This window comes from Triticum aestivum, chromosome 7D (genome assembly GCF_018294505.1).
Source record: "Triticum aestivum cultivar Chinese Spring chromosome 7D, IWGSC CS RefSeq v2.1, whole genome shotgun sequence".
Classification (NCBI taxonomy): Eukaryota; Viridiplantae; Streptophyta; class Magnoliopsida; order Poales; family Poaceae; genus Triticum; species Triticum aestivum.
The window spans coordinates 91409017-91424519 of record NC_057814.1 but is presented as its reverse complement, the minus strand read 5'-3'; the positions used below and the strand labels follow the sequence as shown (position 1 = coordinate 91424519).

The following is a 15503-nucleotide window of genomic DNA, read 5'->3' as shown; positions in this document are numbered from 1 at the left end:
GTCGCTAGGTGGTCCACAGACCTAGTTGTAATTTTTATTACCTCTGTTGTTCTTTGTACTATCTTGATTGAAGATGAATGGATTGACAGTTTCTCACGCAAAAAAAAGTTTAGAGTTGCGTTGTCTGGTTGCCACAATTACATTTTATGGGAACCTAAAAATAATTACTTTTGATATACTCTTTTTTTACTGAATACGTGTGGTATGTATTAATATTTTTTATATAATTTTTTTTCAGGCAGGACCAAGAACCATTTCACCTCCCGCCATTATTTCACTCTTGCCCCTTGCAAATTTTACAGCCCATCTTCTATCGGCCACGTGCCCACGTCCTCCCATCCCTCGCCCCTTTTCCCTCTGATGAAACCTCCCACGCCGCATCTTCTCTTCTCGCTTCCTCGCCGCCATGCGCCAACCCCGCCATCAGCTGTCGATCCGGCTGCGTACTTCCACCCTCGTCGCCCTCCCTAGTCCAGTAACGTCACCCGCTCCCTTCAACTCCCGTATAGGTCTTCGTGGCCCTCAGATCTGGCAGCCCTCAGCCACGACGCTGCCGGATCTGGTCGGCTTGGCCTCGTCACCCCAACCAATAGGTGCTCGACGCCTCTCCTCGGGACCGTAGCGGTATTCTTCGTCGGCTCTCTATCCCTCCACCTCCTGCGCCATGTATCGGCCTTCAGCCCTTTCTTGAAGCTCCTCCTCATCCAAGTGGTCACCTGATGCTGCCGAGTGGACCACGCTCACTCGCGCCTTCGCCCGCCAGTACCTGGTTTGGTCGCCACCTCCTTTGCACAATTCGTCGAGCAGGTCATCTGTGTGGCGTATGTGTGCTGTTGTAATGGATGGTGGGCTTTTTTCTGGTGGTTTGGGTGCAGGATTTGCTCTTGTGTTTCAAGTTGAATACTGGGGAGATGGAGGAGATGTGCCACGGCAGGCTACTGTGGTGGTGAGATTCAGGTTGTACATCGAGGCCAATGGCCATGGTTGTCTGCATGTCTGTTTAGGTCTATTTTTTATATGGATGTTGAAAAACAAAGCCAAGCATATTAGTTTTGAAAATAAAGTCAAGCCTATGTGTTGAAAAATAGTTTGATTAACTAGCGAATGGACATTTGGTGCCAGTGAGGTGAGCTAGCTGACTTGTGTTGATGCATGTATGTTTGGTCAAGGCTAGCTAATTGCAGCAGTTGGCACTATAGTGCAGAGAAGAGACACTGTGTCAGCGTGTGTAATCAGGATCGGGATGTATATTTCATACTACTGTATAGCTTAACTAGATGTCCCTGCCAAGCAAACCAATTAACATTGAAGAGGCCCTCCATTCATGGAGTACGTACATTCCTGGTTACTTTTCCTTCAATTTTGGTTTGTAGATGTAATTGTAAGTTTTGCAATCTCGCTTTTGCTTTTCTTAGTATTTTGTAGTTCTGGAACATTTAGCTCATGTGCCTAAGGTTGATGCAGCCACTGTCATGTTAACATCATGTCCCGTGTGTTCTTTCTCAAATATGTAGAGCAGGGGCTTCTTGTTACCTTAAATGCACTATGCTATCATGCAGGTCTAAGTCGGGCCTGTCTGAAGAGCAAGAATATAAAGCTTTTGAGCTTAGGCACATGAATCAAGCCCCCAGAATCCGATGGTCTACTGAGCCAGTTTTATGCTTGGCGAGGAAGGGTGGAACAGTGAACCTTGCCACACAATGGCAGCCCCTTCGCCTGATGACCTTTTCCAATCACGATGACCTCCCGTCGCTGCTGAAGGTATTTTGTTTCTTCTCTTTTATCTGCAGACTGCAGAGTATCTTGTTTGTTCAATTCTGATAAAAAAACTAGATGTTCTAATCAAAGCAGTACTGCAGTCATGCAGTACTTACTTGTTGCAGTATTACGTTTATCTGTTTCTGGATGAGATACTTTCAAAGTTGATTTATAGTGACAATGCGAGAGTTGTAGATAATTTTCTGTACTTCCAGTGTACTTGATTATTAATTCTTAGTATAAGAGTTTCTAAGGGGCAATTGGCTTGAACTCGTACAGGCAGAGATGTTGCTATAATTAATTACAGTCAAATCATTTGCACAGAGAAAAATACTTCAACATTAGACAATATGATTAGACAATATGCCAGGCGTCCTCCTTTCTAGCTTTTGGCTTTCCCTGTACTAGCTTTGCTCTTTGGGTCCTCAGCTTTTGAGACCTTGATGCTTTTGAGAATGTACGACAAACTTGGTTTCATTATAGCAATCTTGGTCTAACCATAGCACATGTTTCTGGACATAGGATTGTTACAGTGAATTAGAATAATGTCATGTGCTTTGAATTATATGAATGTTACAAGTAATTCGAAAAGCATGATGTGATCTGAACCGCTGCAAACTTATAATGAAATTGAAATCAGTGTGGTTTATTGGTAGATTATTCCTTTTGTACACAGAGCAACGTGCAGTACTGTATATCATTTGGAGTGTGTTCCTGCTGATTCATATTACCCTGAAAATTGCATGTGAAGGATCAAAAGATGAATACGTAGTTATACTGTTAGATAGCAGCTAACCAGTCAATTAGAACATCTAATTTTTTAACTGTATCCACAATTAAATTTCAATTGTATATATTTAATCTCCCTTACAACTTATCTAATCATTTCTTAGGAATTGGAAACAGTACTGGAGGAATTGTGATCTATGGCAAGGGTGATGGTGTCTATGGATGGTGATGAAGGGTGACGAGTCTAATGTCTTTCGTCAAGACATGCAACAAAGTGAAGTTATGAAGTTCTGGTCAATTTAGCTTATGCATAATGCTTGGACCATTAGATCTTAGTTACTATTTTGTTTTGCATTTCAAACTTCCTAGATAGATCATGGTGATCAGTGTAATTTTGATGCAACTCTTCTGATATTCCGGCGAAGACGCTGGTGCGGAAACCGACTCCACAGACGAAGATGCTGCCGCCCTGGCAAAGAAGGGCTGACGCCGCAATAGGAAGCGTAAGGGCAAGACCGTGCTTGACGTCGAGGGGTCCGACAACGCCGGCGCTGCCAAGAAGGCCAAGGCTGACGACCCCGGCAAGGAAGTTGCCGGGTATACCGCCTGCTGGGCCTTGGCGGCCGCCGACAAGCCAGGAAGCTCCGACAAGCAGTACTGCAAGATCCATCGCACCAAGGGCCATGACCTACAGAACTGCCGACAGGTTGAGCAGCTCGCAGAGAAGCAGAAAGCCGAATATGAGAGGCGGGACAAGGAGAAGGGCCAGGATGGTGTTGAGGGATCCGGCAAGAAGCGCTGCGGCCAAGCTGGTCGCCGCGGCAAAGATAATAAAAAAGAAAGGCCTGCTCGGGGCCGCGACAAGAAGCAGGAAGACGACGATCATGATGAGGACGACGAGTCCGGCGAGCATGACTTCCAGAAAGCTATGGAGGCCATGTGCGTCGACGGTGGCGCCTCGCTGCACACCTCTCACCGCCAACTCAAGCAGTGGGCGCGTGAGATCACTACGGCGGAACCATCGTTCGATGCCCAGAAGCACTGAAGTGGTCCAGCACGCCTATCATTTTTGACACTGAGAATCACCCTGACCGCACAACTGTGGTCGAGTGTTTGCCATTATTGGTTTCACCAACAATACGCAACCTCAAGGTGACAAAAGTGCTAGTTGATGGCGGAGCCGGTCTGAACTTGATCTCGCCTGTTGTGATCAAAAGGCTGCAGATTCCTGATGAAGACCTCGAAGAGACGGGCACGTTTCAAGGGGTCAATCCGAGAAGGAGTCAGCCGAAAGGTAAAATAACACTGCCCGTTACATTTGGAGGCGAGCTGAACTATAAAACAGAGAGGATTGTTTTTTATGTTGCCGAGATCCCCTTGCCCTACAATGGGATCCTCGGCCGCCCAGCACTAGCCAAGTTTATGGCGGCATCACACTATGCCTACAAGACGTTGAAGATGCCTGGGCCGATGAGCATCATCACCGTCCCCTCCGGCAAGAAAGATGCGCTGATCTGCGCCGACCAACTCTACCGAGAGGCAGTTGCAACAACTGCTGCCAAGGCACTTGCTCCTGCCGCTGAAGCCCCGGGAGGGAAGAAGACCGGCAAGACCTCTCGCACCCACTCCGGCAAGCGCACCTCTCCGGAGTGCTGTGCTACCGTCGAGGACGTGCCAGAGAGCTCCACCGGCAAGAGCAAGATATCCAGAGCTGCACCACCAGAGACCAAGAAGGTGTCCGTCGAGGAGGATGGTACGGGAGGAGCTTTCACCATAAGCTCCACCCTCGACAACAAATAGGAAGGCGCGCTCGTCACCTTCTTGCGGGCGAATGTCGATGTGTTTGCATGGCAAGCATCCGACATCCCCGGCGTTCCCAGGGAGGTGATTGAGCACCATCTTGCTGTCTGTCCTCATGCGTGGCCCATCAAGCAGAAGGTAAGGAAGCAAGCTTTGGAACGACAAGACTTCATCACAGAGGAGATTAGGAAGTTGGAAGCGACAGGCTTAGTCAGAGGAGTGCTTCACCCAACGTGGTAGGCCAATCCGGTAGTAGTGCGCAAGGCAAATGGGAAATGGAGGCTGTGTATTGATTACACAGACATCAATAAAGCTTGTCCAAAGGATCCTTTCCCTTTGCCGCGCATTGACCAGATTGTGGACTCCACTACCGGGTGTGATTTGCTGTCATTCCTTGACGCCTACTCAGGATACCACCAGATCTTCATGACAAGAGAAGACTGCATTCATCACCCCATGTGGTACGTATTGTTTTATACGAATGCCTTTCGGGTTGAAGAGCGTTGGTTCAACATTTGCGAGAGCAGTCCAAATTGGTTTTGAGCCCCAGCTACATAAAAATATGGAAGCTTATATGGATGACATAGTGGTCAAAACCAAGGACAGATCAACACTCATACAAGACTTAGAAGAAACATTTGCAAATTTGCGCAAGATCAACCTCAAGCTGAACCCTGAGAAGTGTGTCTTCGGTGTCCCGTCCGACAAGCTTCTCGGGTTCTTTGTGTCACAACATGGAATCGAGGCAAACCCCGACAAGATCAAAGCAATTGAGCAGATTGAGGCGCCAAGGCGAGTCAAGGATGTGCGTCGGCTTGCTGGCTGTGTTGCTGCCCTGAGTAGGTTCATCTCCAAATCTGCTGAGCGCGCCCTCCCCTTTTTCAAAATCCTGAAAAAGGCGGGTGAGGGAGTCCTGGACTAAGGGGTCCTCGGGTGTCCGGCTTGTTAGCCATGGGCCGGACTAATGGGCTGTGAAGATACGAAGACCGAAGACTACACCTATGTTCGGATGGGACTCTCCTTGGCGTGGAAGGCAAGCTTGGCGATCAAATATGTAGATTCCTTTATTTGTAACCAACCTTGTGTAACCCTAGATCCTCCCGGTGTCTATATAAACCGAGGAGTTAGTCCGGGGGAGGAGAGATACTCATTACCATAGTCATACAGGCTAGACTTTTAGGGTTTAGCCATTATGATCTTGTGGTAGATCAACTCTTGTAATACACATATTCATCAAGATCAATCAAGCAGGAAGTAGGGTATTACCTCCATAGAGAGGGCCCGAACCTGGGTAAACATCGTGTCCCCTGTCTCCTGTTACCATCGATCCTAGACGCACAGTTCGGGACCCCCTACCCGAGATTCGCCGGTTTTGACACCGACAACGGGCCCAATGAAATGGACCCCAGAGGCCGAAGCAGCGCTGCAGGATTTGAAAAGATACCTCTCCTCTACGCCAATACTAGTTGCACCCAAACTACAAGAACCGTTACTACTATATCTAGCGGCGACGAATCAAGTGGTCAGTGCTGCACTAGTGGCACAGAGAGAAGTCGATGCGGAAGTGGTAGCAACGGCAGAGCTAGCGGATGGTGAGCCATAGTCCCCCCTGGCAGGGTCTAGTACTGGCAAGGCAGGACCCCCGACAGAGTCTGACGTCGGTGGGACAAAAACGGCGCAAGCAAATGAAGTGGTGCAGAAGAAGATGATGCAGCACCCAGTTTACTTTGTTAGCTCCCTCCTGCAGGGGGCTAGATCAAGGTACTCCGGTGTGCAGAAATTTCTCTTCGGCCTCCTTATGGCCTCGAGGAAGTTGCGTCATTATTTCCAAGCACATGAGATCACCGTCGTCACCCGCCTCCAGTTGCAACAGATCTTGCACAACCCAGATGCAACCGGGAGGATTGTGGAATGGGCATTGGAATTGTCGAGCTTTGGTCTGAAGTTTGAGAGTACTTCAACAATTCAGAGTAGAGTCTTGGCGGAGTTCATTGCGGAATGGACCTCGACGCCTGGCGAAGAGATTCAAGAGACTACTCTCCCCGGTAAGGGAACAAGTCGCAACTGGATTATGTACTTTGGTGGGGCTTTCTCGCAAGGCACCGGCGCTGGTGTGTTGCTTGTCGCGCCCACCGGAGAGCACTTCAAGTATGTAGTCTAGATGCACTTTGCCAGGGAGAGGTCAACGAACAACACTGCCGAGTACGAAGGGCTGCTTGCCGGTCTCAGGATCGCGGAAGAGCTCGGAATAAGAAAACTCATCGTCAGAGGTGACTCACAGCTTGTCGTCAAACAAGTCAACAAAGATTATCAGAGCCCGTTGATGGAGGCCTACGTAGATGAAGTGAGAAAGTTGGAGGAACGTTTTGCTGGTCTACAGGCAGAGCATGTTCCTCGAGCAGAGAACAACATTGCTAACAACCTGTCAAAACGCGCTGCCTTAAAGTTATCTGTGGAACCAGGGACCTTTGTGCTCCAACTAACTCAGCCATCCGTGGAACCATCGGCAAAGCAAGATAAGCGAAGGAAGTTGAGCCCCGGCAAGCATTTTCCAGCCGAGCTCCCAAGAGCCGCCAGCAAGGATGCTGCCGGAGACGCCAAGCTGGCCGAGGAGCAACAGTCTCTGGCAGGGCGTCAAGACCTTGCCATGGAGACGATCGCTCCCGCAGCAGAAGAGATGCCTTTAGTCCTTGCCGTCGAGCCTCAGGCTCCGGCATGGGCACAACATACCGTTCGATTTCTCCAAACAGGGGATCTCCCTGAGGAGCAGGAAGAAGCGGAGAAAGTAGTCCGTCGGTCTGCCATGTACCAGTTCGTCGACGTCGTTTTGTACAGAAAAAGACCAAACGGCGTGAAATTGAAGTGTATTCGCCGGGAGGACGGACTGGGGCTATTGGCAGAGATACATGGAGGCATATGTGGATCCCACATAGGGTCGAGAGCCCTTGTCAGCAAGGCATTCCGGCAAGGTTTCTTCTGGCCCACCGCCCTCCAGGATGCAACTACACTAGTAACCAAGTGTGAAGCGTGTTAGTTCCATTCAAAGAAGCTTCATCAACCAGCTCAAGCTCTCCAAACAATCCCTCTTTCCTGGCCATTTTCGGTCTGGGGGCTCGACATACTGGGCCCCTTTCCCCGTGCTGTCGGGGGCTTTGAGTACTTGTACGTTGCAACCGACAAGTTCACAAAGTGGCCAGAGGTGGAAGTAGTGAGAAAGGTGACAGCACAATCAACCGTCAAGTTCTTCAAGGGGCTAGTCTGCCGTTTTGGTGTGCCAAACAGAGTCATCACCGACAACGGCACGCAGTTCACAAGCTGCACCTTCATGCAATACATTTAAGACCTCGGCAGCAAGGTCTATTTTGCCTCTATTGCACATCCACGGAGCAATGGCCAGGCGGAGAGGGAAAATACTGAAGTACCGCGGGGCCTCCGGACAAAGACTTTTGACAGGCTACACAAGTGCGGAAGACGTTGGATTGATGAATTGTCGGCAGTTCTTTGGTCAATCAGAACGACACCAAATTGAGCCACCGGCCAGACACCCTTCTCCCTCGTTTTCGGGGCAGAAGCAGTTCTCCCCATGGAACTCACATACGGGTCACCCTGAGTGCTCGCTTATGATGAGCTTGAGCAAGAGCAATTGCGGCAAGATGATGCAACGCTCCTTGAGGAAGATCGTCTTTGGGCGGCTGTGCGAGCAGCACGCTACCAGCAAGCCTTGCGCCGCTATCATAGCCGCAAGGTTCATGCCCGAAGATTTGAGGAAGGCGACCTTGTTCTTCGGCGCGTTCAGTCGGCCAAGAATTCCAACAAGTTGACGCGTAAGTGGGAAGGCCCTTATCGGGTAATACGAGTCACCAGGCCCGGCGCAGTCCGCCTGGAGACCGAAGATGGTATTCCAGTGAGCAACTCCTGGAACATCGAACATCTTCGCAAGTTTTACCCGTAAGGCGCGGTTGCCGGGCCCCCCGGTAGACCACCTTTTGTACAAGCCTTGCCGGCAAGGCATGTAACCCTTTGTACAAAGCCAGGCGCGGACCCTGAGCATAAATAAATGAAGCGCTGGCGCCCTAAGTTTTAGCATGCATGCTAGGTTGAGTCTCCCTCTTTGTTAGGGTTGATAGTGCTTAGCGGCGACTAACCCCTAGCATAGAGGTCGAGTGTGCGTCTCTCTGTTCCTTCCCGCCCTTTTTTGGTTCGCAGGATGCGCAGGCGTTTCTGCTGGGCTGTTTGACGGAAAGGAAACAGGCCGACGTCCCAACCCCGGCAAGCCAAGGTTGCCGGGGGCTGCAGATCCAGAGATCCGACCACGGCAAGCCAAGGTTGCCGGGGGCTGCAGAATCAGATAAGTTTTTCATCCCCCACTCTACGCTTCCGTATGGAACTTGAAGGTATGAAACTTCGCTCACTCCTATACCACCGTGCTCCCTCTTTCCCGTGTCCAAAAAACTTTCTTTGGCCGGAACTTGGTTGTAATGCGATGGAAAGGGAGCAAACAAAGGGCCCAATCCTACTTTGCCCCTACCTCCGCCAAGGGCGTGAGTGTAGTCGGGCTATAGAGCGGGAGGACGGAAAGGTCTGTTGCCGGGTAACGATGTTTATCTTAAAAATAACAAGGATTTGCTCCTTCGTGTGGGCCTCGCTCACGCACAAAAGAATCCGGCAAACACCCTTTTCTTCATTAGTACATTGTTAACAAGTACAATTCATACGGAATGCATCTGACAAAGGCCCGTAGGCTTAAAAACTAAAAAGAGATAAGATGCCCGTAATCCCTTTCTTGTCCCTCTCCCTAGGAAATGGAACAAGATGGCAGGAGGGCAGAAGGAGTGCCTAGGCGAGGTATGAGCAGCAAAAGACACCAAGAGAACATCCCGGTGGCCGTCGAGAAGAGGGCTGGTGATGATGGTGCCGGAAGAAGAGCCGAAAGATGAGGCAGCGGGCCGGCAATACGAGACGAAGGCGTCGATGCCATTGTACTCCGACTTGACGGCCCGCCACCCGCCTTCTTCGTCTTCTCCGGCCTTCCCACGCCAGCCGCCCAAGGAGGCGACCCCGAGAAGTTCAAGGAGCTGGCCCCACCCCCGGCAAATCGCTCTGCCAGGGGAAAGGCCAGGTGCAGATGATGGTGCTGTCGGCGCCGCCCGAGGACGATGTGTCCGACGCCTAGTCGGACCCATCCTCGTCGTCCTCCCCACCGGTGTCCTCCTCATCACTGTCGCTCGAGGAGGAGCTTTCCTCATCAGTCGAGCTCTCCGCACAGCACCCTAACCGGATTCCCGAGCGCCCGAAGACCTTGACGGAGAGCAGATCGCTCTCCACTAATTTAAAGTGGAGAACGTGCCCCTTCATTAAGCAGTGGGCGCGTGCGAAGGTTTTCCAACCACGACGGAGGAGCATTACATGAGGGGCGGGGAACCTTGTGTTCGCCCACATGTCGCCATTGCAACACCCCTTCTTGTGAAGCCTCAACCTCGGTGGCTGGTCAATCTCCAGCACCCTCGCAAATGCCTCGGGAAGACGAAGGCGGCTCCGCGGCGGCTCACGCAACTGCAGGATAAACTCCAGCGCCGTGTCCCTGACATTGTCGCTTGACGAAGCAGGAGGAGATGGTGATGGAGATGATGACGACGCGGGTGTCCTCCTTCCGCGCCGACCTCTGCCTCGACCGCCTCGCCGACCGCGGCCCCGTCCGGCGCCTCTGCCTCGAGCATGGCCTTCACCTTGGGCGCCCGGCTCTTCCTTTACCGCCGCAGCTCTCTGGCGGGAGGAAGACCTGGTCGCCTCCATGGAAGGATGGCCATGACCGCGCCCTCTCGCCATGACAAGGGAAGGAAAGGGATCGAACTGGAAGAGGATGAATGTGGGAAGGCGCTGCCCCTCTCCCCTTTTAATAGGGGGACGGGGCCAAGCGAGCTGAGGGCGGCCGCCCCAACCAACCAATCCAGCCGCTGGGGGCGCAAGGAAACAGGACTGACCCGCTGCTTCAATCAGCGGCACCCGGCCCCCACCCCGGCATTAAAACCCGTACCCTCTACGTCCACCGCCTGCCCTCCCCGATGCATGGGGGACACGTGGTGGGCGAACCAGGATTCAGATGGCGTGTGGAACGGCCGTTTCGCGCCTCGTGATCGTGGGGCGCGGGTGCCATAGTGGCCATGACCCGAGTCCACTTAGTAAATGAGCCACGCCCCTACGACTTCCTCTGTTTTTATGAGGAGGACGCGGACCGCCTCTCTACTATTAACTACAGGGTGACGCAAGCATGCTGCGGTCACTCCACGCACGACCCCCACGTCACGCATGCAATGCGGGTCATGGGGAAGCGCAACGGGCGAGGGAGTTACTGCGGTCAAACTCGGCCCCGCACGCCCACACATCGTTCTGGGCCTGGCCCAACAACGCTTCGCGCTTATGTGTGGCCTGGGCCCGGGGGCTCCTGTCGGTGTACAAAAGGAGGGGCCCTTTTTGTACCCCTATACTTGTGCATGGGCAGTCATAGCCACGCCTGCGGCCATGCTTGGCGGGGCAGAGGAAGGAGACAAAGTACAAGACTACCAGAGCAGCGCCAAGACAGAGGCGCAACAGACCAGACAAACAAGACGGGCTTCCCCCGGCAAGACCCTTGCCGGGGCAGCTCACCCAAACACCAGCATAGCCGCCACCCTCGAGCCTGAGAGTTCCAACACCATCGACGACATTAGAACCAAGGCTCGGGAGGCGCCTGCATGGTGGCATGCAGATCTTTGTGAAGACAAAAGGGCATGCGAGGCCTAGATAGGAACCAGAAGACAAGACAAGAGCGAGACTCCTTGCCGAGGATGCCCACGAGGCCCCGGCAAGGCTCCTGCCGAAGATACCCACGAGGCCCCAGCAAGACTCTTGCTGAGGACGCTCGCAAGGCCTCGGCAAGACCCTTGCCGGGAATATCGGCCAAACCGCGGCAAGGCCTTGCCGCCCCGTCGCCGCCCCAACTCAGCGACCGACCCACCAACTAAGCAAGTACCCACGTGGCAGTACGTGGCTCCTAAACCAACTAGTCAAGCGCCTGCGTGGTGGCATGCAGATCTTCATGAAGACCGTGCCACCACACCAGCTCAGCAGCCTGCCAGCCTACATGGCGCTGCATGCCATGTTGGCCTGGACGCGTGTCAAAGCAAGGCGAAGCGGCGACGGACGGGACGGGCTTCGTTGCCGTCCCCAATAAAGCAAGAGGACACCTAAGTAGAACATTTAATGCGTTTTGTCCTGTGATGTCAGGCGATAAGCTTGTACACTATAAATACTTTCCACCTCCTGTGTGCCACTGTGGCAACCCCTTTGACCTATAAAAGGAGGCCCGGGGCGTACTGAGGAAGGATTCGGACTTTTTGGACTACGCACGCACCGTAGATAGTTCAAGAACTCAAGAACACTCAAATACACACAAAAGCAGGACTAGGGTATTATGCATCCACGCGGCCCGAACCTAGGTAAAATCTCCTTGTGCTGGCTACTAGACCCGCTCATTGCACAACCTCGCGCCCGCCAACCGTAGAAGGGATCCCTATGATCCCATAGGTGTCGTTTCCACCGACAGTAAAGAGACATCATAGAACGCACCATATCCAATAAAGTACGATTACGACGTTCGGATACACCATTATGCTGTGGTGTTCCAGGTGGCGTGAGTTGTGAAACAATTCCACATTGTTTTAAATGAAGGCCAAACTCGTAACTCAAGTATTCGCCTCCGCAATCAGATCGTAGAAACTTTATTTTCTTATTACGATGATTCTCCACTTCACTCTGAACTTTTCAAATGTTTCAGACTTGTGTTCCATCAAGTAGATATACCCATACCTACTCAAATCATCTGTGAAGGTCAGAAAATAACTATACCCGCCTCGTGCTTCAACACTCATCAGACCGCATACATCGGTATGTATTATTTCCAATAAGTCATTAGCTCGCTCCATTGTTCTGGAGAACGGAGTTTTAGTCATCTTGCCCATGAGTCATGGTTCGCAAGTATCAAATGATTCATAATCAAGTGATTCCAAAAGTCCATCTGCATGGAGTTTGTTCATGCGCTTTACACCAATATGACCTAAACGGCAGTGCCACAAGTATGTTGCACTATCATTATCAACTTTGCATTGGCATCAATATTATGAATATGTGTATCACTACGATCAGGATTCAATAAACCATTCACATTGGGTGTATGACCATACAAGGTTTTATTCATGTAAACAGAACAACAATTATTCTCTAACTTAAATGACTAAACGTATTACAATAAACATGATCTAATCATATTCATGCTCAATGCAAACACCAAATAACATTTATTTAGGTTCAACACTAATCCCGAAGGTAGAGCGAGTGTGCGATGGTGATCATACCAACCTTGGAATCATTTCCAACACACATCGTCACCTCGCTTTTAACTATTCTCCGTTTATTCTGCAACTCCTATTTCGAGTTACTAATCTTAGCAACTGAACCGGTATCAAATACCCAGGGGCTACTATTAATACTAGTAAGGTACACATCAATAACATGTATATTAAATATACCTATGTTCACTTTGCCATCCTTCTTATCCACCAAGTATTTGGGGTAGTTCCGCTTCTAGTGACCATTCCCTTTGCAGTAGAAGCACTCAATTTCAGGCTTAGGTCCAGCTTTGGGCTTTTTCACGGGAGTGGCAACTTGCTTGCCATTCTTCTTGAAGTTCCCTTTGTTTCCCTTTGCCCTTTTTGTTGAAACTAGTGGTCTTGTTAACTATCAACACTTGATGCTCTTTCTTGATTTCTACCTTCGCCGATTTCAGCATCGCGAAGATCTCGGGAATCGTTTTCGTCATCCCTTGCATATTATAGTTCATCACGAAGTTCTAGTAGCTTGGTGATAGTGACTAGAGAATTCTGTCAATCACTATATTATTTGGAAGATTAACTCCCACTTGATTCAAGCGATTGTAGTACCCAGACATTCTGAGCACATGCTCACTGGCTTAGCTATTCTCCTCCATCTTGTAGGCAAAGTACTTGTCAGAGGTATCATACCTCTCGACATGGGCATGAGTCTGAATTACAAATTTCATCTCTTGGAACATCTCATATGTTCTGTGGCGTTCAAAACATTTTTGAAGTCCCGGTTCTAAGCCGTAAAGCATGGCGCACTAAAATATTAAGTAGTCATCATATCAAGATTGCCAAACGTTCATAACATCTACATCTGCTCCTGCAATAGGTCTTTCACCTGGCGGTGCATCAAGGACATAATTCTTCTATGCAGCAATGAGGATAATCCTCAGATCACGGACCCAGTCCGCATCATTGCTAGGAACATATCATCTTTCAACTTATTTTTCTCTAGGAACATATCAAAAACAGGGGAGCTATATTGCAAGCTATTGATCTACAACATAGATATGCAAAAACCATTAAGACTAAGTTCATGATAAATTTAAGTTCAATTAATCAAATTACTAATGAACTCCCACTTAAATTAACATCCCTCAAGTTATTTAAGTGATACATGATCCAAATCAACTAACCCATGTCCGATCATCACGTGAGATGGGGTAGTCATCAATGGTGAACATCTCTATGTTGATCATATCTACTATATGACTCATGTCGACCTTTCGGTCTCCAGTGTTCCGAGACCATGTCTGTACATGCTAGGCTCGTCAAGTTTAACCCAAGTATACTGCATGTGTAAAACTGTCTTACACCCGTTGTATGTGAACGTACAGTCTATCACACCTGATCATCATGTGGTGTCTCGAAACGACGAACTGTAGCAACGGTGCATACTCAGAGAGAACACTTTTATCTTGAAATTAAGTGAAGGGATCATCTTATAATGCTACTGCCGTTCTAAGCAAAATAAGATGCATAAAAGATAAACATCACATGCAATCAAAATTTGTGACATGATATGGCCATCATCATCTTGTGCTTTTGATCCCCATCTCCAAAGCATCATCATGATCTCCATCGTCACTGACTCGACACCTTGATCTCCATCGTTGCATCGTGGTCGTCTCGCCAACTATAGCTTCTACAACTATTGCTAACACATAGCGATAAAGTAAAGCAATTACATGGCGTTTGCATTTCATACAATAAAGAGACAACCATAAGGCTCCTGCCGGTTGCCGATAAATTACAAAACATGATCATCTCATACAATAACATATATCAGATCATGTCTTGACCATATCACATCACAACATACCCTGCAAAAAACAAGTTAGACGCCCTCCACCTTTTGTTACAAGTTTTACGTGGCTGCTACGGGTTTCTAGCAAGAACAGTTCTTACCTACGGAAAAAACTACAACGGTGATTTATCAAGTTTTCTGTTTTAACCTTTTTCAAGGACCGGCCACAGTCAAATTCGATTCAACTAAAGTAGGAGAAACAGACACCCACCAGTCACCTTTATGCAAAACTAGTTGCATGTCAGTCAGTGGAACTGGTCTCATGTGCGTGGACATGTAAGGTCGGTCCGGGCCGCTTCATCCCACAATGCCGCTGAATCATAATAAGACGTTGGTGGTAAGCAGTATGAACATCACCGCCCACAACTTCTTTGTGTTCTACTCGTGCATATCATCTACGCATAGACCTGGCTCATGATGCCACTATTGGGAAACGTTGCATGAAAAAAATCTACGCACATGCAATGATCTATCCATGGAGATGCATAGCAACGAGAGTGGAGAGTGTGTCTACGTACCCTCGTAGACTATTAGCCGAAGCGTTTAACAACACTGTTGATGTAGTCGAACTTCTTCGCGCTCCAGCCGATCAAGTACCGAACGTACGGCACCTCCGCGTTCTGCACACGTTCAGCTCGGTGACGTCCTACACCTTCTTGATCCAGCAAGAGGGCGAGGTAGTAGATGAGTTCCGATAGCACGACGGAGTGGTGACCGTGATGGTGAAGTGACCTCCCCAGGGCTTCGCCTAAGCACTACAAAAATATGACCGGGGGTGTAAACGGTGGAGGGGGGCGCCGCACACGGCTAGGCAATTGTCTGTTATGTGCTAGGCACCCCCCCTCCTACATATATATATAGGTGGGAGGCAGGAGCCGCCAAAGGATGCGCCCAAGTAGGAGGAATCCTACTTGGGGTCCCTCCCAAGCCGCGCCCCCCTTTTTCCTTATTTGGAGTGCAGGGAAAGGCAGGGGAGGGTGCCCCCTTCCTTTCTC

General features: G+C 49.9%; 1 protein-coding gene across 3 annotated transcripts; it reads left to right on the top strand.

Annotated features, from left to right (window-relative positions):
* Positions 1-324: 324 nt before the first annotated feature.
* LOC123166890 (uncharacterized) lies at positions 325-2944 on the top strand. 3 transcript variants are annotated; one of them, XR_006483723.1, is made up of 4 exons: positions 325-769; positions 876-957; positions 1560-1761; positions 2652-2944. XR_006483723.1 is itself a non-coding variant. In XM_044584702.1 (3 exons), exons 1-3 carry the CDS (start codon positions 824-826, stop codon positions 2695-2697), a joined length of 369 nt encoding a protein of 122 aa, XP_044440637.1. In that variant the 5' UTR covers positions 325-823; the 3' UTR covers positions 2698-2944. The 3 variants fall into 3 exon arrangements, 2 of the variants coding, with proteins under 2 accessions (XP_044440637.1, XP_044440638.1); XM_044584702.1 differs by having other exon boundaries at positions 325-957; positions 2665-2944; XM_044584703.1 differs by having other exon boundaries at positions 325-957.
* The last annotated feature ends 12559 nt before the right edge of the window (positions 2945-15503 follow it).

Excerpts from the sequence above, each read along its gene's own strand:
- LOC123166890 (XM_044584702.1), top strand. The coding sequence starts at position 824 with ATGTGTGCTGTTGTAATGGATGGTGGGCTTTTTTCTGGTGGTTTGGGT. Across the intron at positions 958-1,559 it reads ACTGTGGTGGTGAGATTCAG|GTCTAAGTCGGGCCTGTCTG; the intron begins GTTGTACATCGA and ends GCTATCATGCAG. Across the intron at positions 1,762-2,664 it reads ACCTCCCGTCGCTGCTGAAG|TACTGGAGGAATTGTGATCT; the intron begins GTATTTTGTTTC and ends AATTGGAAACAG.